At 44.6% G+C, this 10,937-nt stretch overlaps 1 protein-coding gene and 1 pseudogene across 1 annotated transcript; both read right to left on the bottom strand.

Moving 5' to 3' along the window:
- Window positions 1-855: 855 nt before the first annotated feature.
- Window positions 856-6,071, bottom strand: LOC136475769 (sugar transport protein MST5-like). The gene is made up of 5 exons (XM_066473361.1): window positions 5,995-6,071; window positions 2,886-3,174; window positions 2,435-2,757; window positions 1,724-2,356; window positions 856-1,633 (listed from the first exon to the last, which is right to left on the bottom strand). The coding sequence occupies exons 2-5, from the start codon at window positions 3,019-3,021 to the stop codon at window positions 1,160-1,162; spliced, it is 1,566 nt and encodes a 521-aa protein (XP_066329458.1). The 5' UTR covers window positions 3,022-3,174; window positions 5,995-6,071; the 3' UTR covers window positions 856-1,159.
- Window positions 6,072-7,065: 994 nt separating this feature from the next.
- Window positions 7,066-9,384, bottom strand: LOC136475770 (DNA polymerase delta catalytic subunit-like; annotated as a pseudogene).
- Window positions 9,385-10,937: the final 1,553 nt, after the last annotated feature.

Below are 10,937 nucleotides of genomic sequence, written 5' to 3'. Positions count from 1 at the left end.
GCGGGCAAATGTGACCACCTCGGTAAATGAAATTGACTGTCTCCATTAATAGCCCGGTATTTTAGGAGGCGGATGAATTTTGTGTCCGTCTCCGTTAATGTTTGGACACTATCTCCTAAAATCATTTGTGTAGTAGTGATATATGGGTTTGATTGCATGCATGCACTTTGGGTCCCACGACACTCCTTTCCCATTGTGCTCTATGCTTACTGCCATCTTAGCATGTCCTGTTATAGCCTTAAACCCATTGAGTCCCTCTTTCCTATTTCTCTTCAGTGGAAAGGTTTGACATCACCATTGACATTGATAAAGGGAAAATAGGTGAACCGAACATGTCGATACTAGGATCATGGCTCAAATCTAAACGGTTTTCATGTTGGTGACCTAGTCTATGAACAAGTTCCTATTGTCGAGGTTATGATCAAATCATGAAAGTATATCGACTTTTCATATATTACATGTAGTTGATCAATGGATTCGCCAATGTGCTTTTGTGAGAAGCTTGCTGGAACGCAATAGACATCGTTCGACTTTTTCTTTGTGAGATGATGATTTTGGCGATGTTTGGGGGGGGACTACTAAGGATCCACAAGAGAAGGCACAAGATGATCCAAATTTATATTTACAAGGGGACCATGAAGCTAGACAATTTGTAGGAGAGTTGAACAATGGTTTTATCTAGTATGTAGCTTACTACCAAGAGGAAAGAAGGTTACCTTCACTGGCGGAAATTGCACAACCATGAGATATAGGAGTGGAAAAATTAAGAGTAGAGGGAGACAATTTGCTTAATGATAATATATGGAGGTGCATGGAGAGGGAACAATTACATTCAAACACATAAGCGAAACTATCTGCGCTGCTCAAGAAAAACCTCAAATGTTAGAATAAAAAAAAAGAAATCTAGATATCCTTACAATTTGCACGGATCATCTTGCTAGTTACAAGACATGCTAGGATTATGATCAATCTACAACAAACATTCATCATATATGTTCTGCACCCTAGCTATTGAGTAGTATAATGTAATTAACTTGGGTTTAGTTTACTTGGCGCTTGTGTACGTAAATATCCTTCATCTGCCTGCCTACTATATATACCCCAAATAAAAGAAAAGAAAAGAGCGACATGTATTGTGCAATCAATGGAAAATGGATGATCAGCTCATCTCTAGTGCTATCCTCTTCCTCATCTCGGCGCTGCGGGCGTCATTGCTGGTGTCGATGACGAACTTCCGCCAGAACCAGTGCTTCTTCCAGACGTGCGCCATCTCCTCGACGGGCACGTTCTTGGTCTCCGGGAGCAGCATGGCGATGAAGAGCGTCATGAGCAGCACCCAGGCGCCGAAGAAGTAGAAGAGGCCGAAGCGGAGGTGGCAGAGCAGCGTGAGGAAGATCTGCCCGATGAAGGCCGTGAAGAACATGTTGACGGCCGCCGTGATGCTCATCGCCGCATTCCGCACCGCCAGCGGGTAGATCTCGCTGGGGATCAGCCAACCCATTGGCCCCCACGACCACGCGAACCCTGCCACGTACACGCACACGAACAGCACGATGCACATGGCGTACTGCTCCGAGATGTCCCCCGTCCCGCTCATGCCGAACTGCAGTCCGATGAACGTCCCCACAAGGATCTGACAAGAACAACAATCATGCTTGGATCATGGATGCTCGATCGATCATGCATGGAGGATGATTAATGGCGGCTATATATATTTGATTACCTGGGAGATGATCATCTGCGTGCCGCCTTGGAGGAAGAGCGCGCGTCGGCCGACCTTGTCGGCGGTGACGACGGCGACGAAGGTGGAGAAGACGTTGACGAGGCCGGTGATGACCGAGGACACGAGAGTGGCGTTCTGCTTGAACCCGACGGTCTTGAAGAGCACCGGCGCGTAGAACATGATGACGTTGATGCCGGTGAGCTGCTGGAAGAAGGGGATTAGCAGAGCGAACGTCAGCTGGGGCTTGTACTTGCCGCCGAAGAAGAGCTCCCACCAGGGGCTCTCCACGGCCTTGGCGTCCTCGCTCGCCGTGGACAGGTCGTCGAACTCCTCGCGCACGTCGCCGACGCCCCGGATCTGGAGCAGCGTCTTGCGCGCCGTCGCCGTGTCGCCGCGCTCGATGAGCGACGTCGGGGTGTCCGGGATGGCCAGCGCGCCCAGCGCGATGACAGCCGCCGGGATGGCGCCGAACGCCACGGCGATGCGCCAGCCCCAGCCGCCCGGGACCTTGGACCCCAGGTAGTTGGTCATGTTCGCCGTCAGGATGCCCACAGTGATCATGAGCTGGAACATGATGTTGAGCATCCCGCGCTGCTGCGCCGGCGCCATCTCGGAGATGTACAGCGGAGCCGCCTGCGAACACGCACGCACGCACGCGCGAGCATCAGCGGCAGTTCATGAACAAGTTTATGGAGATGCCGAGTTGCTCACTTGAATGGAGATGCCGACGCCGACGCCGACGAGAATCCGGCCGGTGAGCAGCATCGGGAAGTTCACGGACACGCCGCCGATGCACGCGCCGGCCACGTACGCGGACGCGGCGGAGAACAGGGTCCACTTCCGTCCGTAGGAACGGGTCATTGGGCCGGCGAAGAAGGCGGCCACCGTCGCGGAGAGGAAGAGGGAGGAGCAGAACAGCGTCAGGATCTGGCTGTCGAACTTGCAGTACTGGTTGACGACCACCTGCTTCTTCATCTCCTCGTAGATGGAGGGGAAAAACTTGACCATGTATGGCTCCGACGACGTCAACCCGGCTTCACGACCACCACGGCGGCGACAGTGACAACAACAACCGTACGACGTCAGAGTCAGAGCAAGGCACAAGCCCCTGCTAGCTGGAGAAGAGATCATAGCTAGCTTGATTCTACGGTGGCTCACTCACAGGTGAGGCCGATGTCATAGCCGAAAATGCAGCCGGCGACGGAGGCGATGAGGCACGAGAAGACGACGATGCCGGTGAGCTCGCCGGGGTACGTCTTGTACCTCGTGTGGTGGTGCACGATCACGGCTCCCGGCATTGTGCCCGGTCACTGCTCCGGCGGTGGCGACGCAACCAATTAAGCAACCAGTCGCTGGCGACAGTCACAGACCGGTCCGGTGATATATCAACGGCGGCAATCTCGACGGGGGGAGAGAGGGGTGGTGCGGCGAGCGAGCCCCTCCTGTTGGTCCTTCACGCAGCCAAAGAAGAATGCGTCAAGGCCGGAGCAGTGAGCACTTAAACCGGGGAAGGGCTCGGCGAGTGGCGCGGCGGCAATGGTGGTGAGCGATTGGCAAAGCTGCCGTCCTGTCCTAAATCGTCGGAGGCATGCTGGTCGCCATGCGCGCTCTCTCTCCGGTGCTAGTCGTGTCGTGTTCGTGTCGCCCCCAAGAATGTCTCCATTGTTTCAAGGTCAACCACGACTTTGCAGCTCCTAATCCTGGAGATCCTCCTTTCCGATTTTAGCATGTCCCATGCATGCAGCCTGTTCGTCGTCGCGTTCCAAGTTCTGCTGTAGGAAGAGTGTCATCCGGACATTCCGGGGGCAAATGCCTTTGCCCCCTCTGTCAAATGCAGTGAAGTCTTGCGAACCAAGGAGGGAAAACTAGTTGGAATACAAGATGGGGTGGTGGGTAGTGCCTCAGGCTTGTTCAGCTGCACATCAATCCATAGGAGTTTACATGGTTTGGGAGATTGTTATGCAACCAAACAATGAAACAAGTCCTGACCGGTTAAAAACTTCGAGATTCCACAATAATTTCTTGAAAGAAATTCGATTTCATACAAAACTGTCCAGAGAAGTTTTTTGATGTTTTCTTTTCTCGAATACGTAAAAGATTTACACGTCCTCGTATCAATGAGTTTCAGTTTACAACACCATGAGTTGGGTGACCAAGCGACCTAGGAGTAGGAGGTTTAGAGAGTGAACAAAAAGCACATAACCATCATAGGATTGAAACCAGTTCAAGCCTGCTAATCTCTACAACTAAAATTTACGTAGGGCAATCGTCCACCCGGCTTTCACCTCATCTCCCCTCCCCTCCCCTCATGAATGTCCACCTGACTTTCACCCTGCCTCCCCGCGCGATAGTTTGGCCCAGCCAATCACTCGATCAATCCCATGCTCACCCTGAGTCGCCAATCTCAGTTGCATCTTATAAAACATTACATAAGGATTTTTTTTAAGATCAGCATCACGCAAGGATGGACATGCAAAAACCTAGCTTTTTTTGGGTGGGGGGTGGGGGGATGGACTCCTACATGCTCTTTGTAACGCTAGATTTTTGCAGCTGCGTTTTGTAAAATATGCATGTGTACGAGTCAATTTTTGCAATGGGAGGGGAGAATCTTTGGCCATGGATCAGGTGTTGTTGGTCCTTCCCCTCTCCCTGTCACTTCATCTTCATCTACTTCTGTTGTTTATGAGCTATCAGCTTACTTAGACAGTGACAATGTCACTTCTTATGAGGATGATTTTGACCTACTTCTGTGGTGGCGTGACCACAAGCTAACATTTCCAATCCTGTCTATAATGGCTAGAGATATCCTATCAGTTCCTATATCTACTGTGTCTTCGAAGTCTTGTTTCAGTTTGACAGGTAGGATAATTGAGGAACGGCGGCGGCGCTTGTCACCAGAGACTGTGGAGATGCTGACCTGCTTAAAGGACCGGGAGTTAGGAGAAAAAAGGGAACAACATGTTGTTGACAACCAAGAACTTGAAGACTCATTCCAGAACTTGTACCTTGATGAGGATGGACCTGCTGGTGGTGCTCCTGGTACTTAGTGAGGTACTGAGGTTGAGACTTGCCTCCTGAGTGTGTGTGTGTGATCTGTGACTGTGAAAGGATGTGTGTGACTGTGAAAGACTTGTCTATCATTTGAACAATGGTTAATTAAGAGCTGACTGCACTCTTTTTTCCTTTCTAGGGTTTCTCACAAGAGTGAGTTTTACCTAGAAAGGTTTTTAATGAGGCAGCATTGCACTAAACAGCTCATTTTGGTTATTTATGTTGTCTGTCGACTTTGGACTTTGATTCTGTGAATCAGTGAATGTATGAAACTATGATCTGTGAATGTATCGGACATTTTGACTTCGATTCTGTGAATGTATGAAAATGTGACTGTATCGAACAAGTTTTGGACTTCGATTTTGTGAATGTAAGAAACTGTGATGATGTATTGATGTGAACTGTGAATGTATGAATTATGAAACTGTGAACTGTTATCTATTTGTGAAACTGTGATTCTGTGAATACAAAGGGTAACAGGTCACGGGCTGGCAAGACCCGTGATTCTGGCCGTGCTTCGCGGGCCGGCCCGGCACACAAATCAGCCCATAGGGCCATGCCCGCCCGTGGCCCTATGAGGCACGGCCCGTGAGACACGGCGTGCCGTGCCAGCCCGTTGGCTATCGGGCCGTGCTGGCACGGGCCCGTGCCGGGCCGGCCCGTTGGCCATATATAACTAAGGATTGTGAAAACCCTGGACATGATGTAGATCCAAGAGCCTAAAGCTCTCTATGGAGTATGGATCACAAATTTCAACCATGTTTGTGCTAAAAGACAGAAATACAGTGGATATCATGATGCAGAAAATATGACTAACCATAGAAACTGTGAATGCAATGTATGAAATATGAACACACTACAGCTCATTATAGGGTACCATAACATCTAAAAAATAAGCGACTTTTCTCCTTAAGACAAATGAGCAAGATTTGTATGCCAGCTCATTCACAATCAGAAAAATAGATGTATCGCTAGAATCAAATAAAGCACAAAAAAATGAAAACATGAGATACACATGCAAGCAGGCAATAAAACTAAGCAACATAGTTCTTCAATGATAAGCTACCCCCCCCCCCCCCCCCCAAAAAAAAAAGTATAAATATGTGACTATAAAGGGGCTGCAGAATATATAACAAATATTTTATTGACTAAGACAATTGTATGATAAAGGCAAAGTAATAAATATTAAATGCATAGAGGAGAGAGGTACAAGAAGCGACCTCGAGGAAAAGGTCGCATCACAGACACGAACACGACTATTTCTGATCCGGCCAAGTATTGGAAACTCCACTATCTTGAGAACCTCAGCCCTCTGCAAATGTGTGTAATCAAATTGTACTAAATATGGATGATTGTCAAGTTGGCCTAAAAGAATCTGAATACTCTACAGACATTATTGTACCTCAATAAGATAGGGCATGTCAAATTTGCAGATATTGTATCCAATTATGATATCAGGATCCACTTCACGTATGAAATCCTGCAAATTATTTCCAAATAAGAATCAGTTAATTTTTCGGTCAAGTCCTTTGTCTACGATAAGAAACTGTATTTAACTTCTCTCCTTTTGCGGAATAAGTGTATTTGTTTTTAACTCTTTTTTCTTTTGAGGAATAATGATATTTAGTTTTAGCAAAAAAACAAATGTTTAACTGCATATAGCAAGTAAAAAGGTAAACAAATACAAAATGTAGATACAAAAGGTAAAGAGAATGAAACCAATACTGGGAAATGAAGAAAATACCATGGACAAATGCGCTATAAATTCGTTTTTCAAAGAAGATAAAGGCAACACATACCCTCCATGCAAGTAGAATATCTCTCTCTGCATCAAATGACATAACATCGACTCCCACAATGGGAGAGCATGATTTAAGAGTCATGACATTCCGTACAAAAGGTTGGCCTTCTACTTGATGTGTAACCAAGTTAGCTATCTATTTAAATTCAAAGGAGTAAATCAATAAATTATAACCATAAAGACCTGCATTGAAACTAAATGGTAACAAGTATCAGATAGATGAAAATGAGCTCAACCTGAATAACAGGATCATGAGTTGGTTCTGGGAAATGACCTTTGCGACCAGCACATTCAATATCAAAACTTAATATGCGAAACGGGGCCATCTTAGAATATTCTCCTTCAGCAGCATGACTTACCAGATCTGAGTATCTGTTAGTTGTGTTAAGAATAGACATAACTGAACAACACCACAGTTTAGTAAATAGATGAAGCATTCAATTAATAGAAGGATACAGGCAATCTAGCTCTAGCTGACAATAGGACATGACACGGGCTTATTTCCTGTATTTCCCAGCAGGAAGTTCAATCCAGTTGCCACCAACAATATTGCAATCAATCATGAAACGAAGGGCAAAAAGAATGTTGCTTTCATATGTCAGGAAACTCTTCGAGCCAAGGCCTTCAATCGTTATTCCCCTTTCCAGGATACCTATAATGTGCAAACAATTTAAGCCAGCAAAGAGAGAGAGAAAAAAGTGACTAGTAACTTGGATGATCAGAGGAATAAAGCAAAAATCATAAATTCACATGATAATACATTGACATGGAACCAAAAATAAAATTGCTCCGTAGGTTATCCATTAAATAAATAAAAGATAGTGGGGTCAATCTACAAGACTTAGCAATAATAGTTGTATTGTGTCTTAAGAGTGCCACTAACCACGTCAGCTAGCAACCATGGTAGGCAAAGCGACTACTATCTTGAGGAAAGGCTGAGATTGCTGCGTTTGGTAATGCATAATTGTCTGCTTCTGCACAAGCTCAACTCTCTTCACGAACCTTGGAACATTGCTGCTTCTATTTGACTCCTTCATCCTCCCCTGTAGTACAGTTTGAAGCAACCATAAGGAAACCATGTACTGCCAAAGTACTATGTTTCCTTAGAAGCTCAGTTCAAGGTAATGATTGTAAGTACAAACCTCTAGTGTTTGGTGAAAGCGTGATATATCATCAGGACCCATCCCTGAAGGACAGCCAATATAGAAATATGGCTCAAATCCACGCACCTTACAGCATATGCTGTGACCTACAAATGTTACAGGGGTAGCATCAGAGGTCAGCAAAAATCATATGACAATGATAATTCTTTACTGAAAGATAATAGGGTACTCAAGATATTACCTTCTCTGGTAACACCAAAAATCCTGAGTATGGCTGCCGAACCAGATGAGTTGGGGAGCAATTCTTTGTGGCTCTCACCGATAACATAATCTATTTCCAACTGCTGAAAAGCTAGAATATCCAATACAAACAGAAGAGTGGCAAATGTAAGATGAAGTCAAATATCCTGAATATATGTTCATCAAGTTCAAATTAAAACAAAATTAGGTGACTATCTATTTAAGTAGCAAGAAACATTGAATCTGAATGAGCATTGAGCATGTACAAGTGGACTGTTAAGCAAGTCCTGAGTTTGAACTTTTAAGGCTCATAACTCATAAGTGAATCAAAAGTTTATAAACATGTATATGAATATAAACGTAAGTTTGATAGAAAATATGTTCAATTCATAAATTAATTCAGAAGTACCAACATTTGGAAAACTGAAGTGATCTTATGATCTTCTCTATCATGATTGATTATAATATCCATCTCAATTGGCAGGTGATACAATCAGAATTTTGAGCTAGGACTATGAAATTGTACAAGACAAAAAATAGAGGTCTATGAGATACTTCTGGGAAGGCAGGAGTTGTACTCATCTTTCAAAATTAAAACTCTTAACCCTTAATCTGAAATTTACATCTATGATTCAACGATTGCCCCTAGTTGCATCACTCATAATTAGAAAAAAACAGTCACAGTTTTGAAGTGCACCAAACACTGAAAAGGTGCCTTTCTTCCTGTCCCAACTACCCTGGGATACAAAAATGGCAAACAATAAACTTCACTAATCAACCTGATATACAAACGCACATATTAATCCAAAAGAATAATTCCTCGTTTTTTGCCCAAAGTTGCACCAAAGCACCATGATCCAAAGTTACTGAACACTACAAATCCCAAGAGAAACCACATATCTGCACAAAATTTTGCCGAGCTCCAGATCGATCAAGGCAACTTAACTAACACAGTGCTACCAAAAATATGAGAACCCTATCCAAATGACAGTAAATCGTTCTCAATCCGCCAAAGTAGTACTGAATCCAAAGCCCAACGCACTCCCCAGTCCCCACGCAGTCTGCCAGACCCCAACCAACCCATCTCGGGACACTGAATCCATTAAGACCCGGATCAGGAGGGCGAGCGCCGTGAGAGAAAAGGGAGACCGGGTCGTACCGACGGTGCGGGAGCACCCGGCGGCGAGGTCGGCGGGGAGTGCGGGGCGCTTCCACCGCGCGAGGCGGGACGCGAGGGCCTCGTCGCGCTGGAGCACCAGCAGCGCCGCTTCGTCCTCCGCCAGGATGGACTCATCCAGGAACACGTCTTCGTCCATCATGTCCTCCTCCGCCGCCGCGGCCGCCGCCGCCGGGGGAGGAGGAGGCTGCGGCATGCCGGGGCTGGGGTTGGCCCTCTTCGCCGCCGCCCCGGAGGGAGCGGGGGGCGGGGGACCCCGCCGCTTGCCGCCGCGCCCGCCTGAGCTCATCGCCGGATTGGGGCTTGGGGGACGGGGGTGGGACCGGGAGTGGGAGGGGAGGGAAGAAAATTCTTCATCGGGTCGCGCGGGAACGGAACGGCGCGCGGGAAATCGGCGGCATACTGGCAGCGCTGACCCAGTTTGGTAGTTTCTTTTTTTTTTCCTTATTCTTCACATTTCTTTCTTTTTCTTTTCTTTTCGTTTATCTTTCTCTTTTTTTATTTTCGTGCTTCATTTTTTTATGTTTTATGTGATTATTTATTATCCTTTTTTATGGTTCTTTTATTTCTTTTTTATTTTCTTTTCTTTCCTTTTCTTTTCTTATTGTTTTTTATTTCTTTTCTTCAATCTATTTTTTATTTTTGATTTATTTTTTCATTTCATGTGATTTTTCATTATTATTTTATTTTTTATATTTTTATTTATTTTATTTCTTTTTTGCTTTTACTATAATTAATTATTTTGTTTGTCTTATTTTAATTTAATCTTATATTTTGTTCTTTTTTGTTTTTGTTCTTTTTTTCTTTTGTCTTTGTCTTTATTTTTTCTATAGAGTTTTTTTACTTTTAACCTTTCTATTTTGCCTTACTTAAATTTTTTCATGTTTACTTGTTTTATTTTTCTATATTCCATGAGATGCTATGTTCATCTAGTATACAAGTAATGTGATGTTCACATGCTCTATGGTGTTTTTTGTGATGTTCATATAGTATATATGTGATGTTCTAAAAAAAATTTATGGTGTTGTACATATAATGTTGTATGATGTTTTTTATGTTCACGTGGTATACATGTGATGTTCACGTAGTGTACAATGATATTTTAGGACGTAGTATATATATGATGTTCTATGATGCTTTTTGTGATGTCCATGTGATATAAATGTGATATTCTACGATGTGTGGTGACGTTCACGTAGTATACATCTGATGTCTTATGATGTATTTTAAGATGTCCATGTAGTATGAATGGGATATTGTATGATTATCTTTGAGTATTTACACAGTACCAATCATGGGGCCAAGCTACGCGTAACCATCGGGGCCGCCCGACACAGTTTTTTATGTTCACGTGGTATACATGTGATATTTACGTAGTGTACAATGATATTTTAGGATGTATTTTGTCACGTTCACGTAGTATATATATGATGTTCTATGATGCATTTTGTGATGTTCATGTGATAAATGTGATATTCTACGATATGCGGTGACGTTCACGTAGTATATATCTGATGTCTTATGATGTATTTTAAGATGTTTATGTAGTATGAACGGAACATTGTATGATTATCTTTGAGTATTCACACATTACAAGCATGGGGCCAAGCTACGTGTAACCAGGGTCGCCCGACACCAACGGTTTTGTCGTCGCCCTTGCACCTAGCGATTCTTGGGCACTATTGACCCTAGTAATTTTTTTTTGACCCCGGTGGTAGGCTGGCAGCCTAGTAGAAAACAACCCATCCTGACATCTCCCTAGCACATAAGTGATCAGGCCAGCAATACTCGTATAGGCAGGCAGGCAGAACGTTGCCACGCCCTTAATCTTCGTTACTCTAG

This window comes from Miscanthus floridulus, chromosome 8, assembly GCF_019320115.1.
Source record: "Miscanthus floridulus cultivar M001 chromosome 8, ASM1932011v1, whole genome shotgun sequence".
Classification (NCBI taxonomy): domain Eukaryota; kingdom Viridiplantae; phylum Streptophyta; class Magnoliopsida; order Poales; family Poaceae; genus Miscanthus; species Miscanthus floridulus.
The sequence above is the reverse complement of the archived record's forward strand: the minus strand, read 5'-3'. Positions and strand labels throughout refer to the sequence as shown.

Bases quoted from the DNA above. Each gene is read 5' to 3' on its own strand.
- LOC136475769 (XM_066473361.1), bottom strand. From the start codon at position 3,021: ATGCCGGGAGCCGTGATCGTGCACCACCACACGAGGTACAAGACGTAC. The intron at 2,357-2,434 runs GTGAGCAACTCG...GCGTGTTCGCAG, and splicing joins GCGTCGGCATCTCCATTCAA to GCGGCTCCGCTGTACATCTC. The intron at 1,634-1,723 runs GTAATCAAATAT...TGTTCTTGTCAG, and splicing joins CGCAGATGATCATCTCCCAG to ATCCTTGTGGGGACGTTCAT.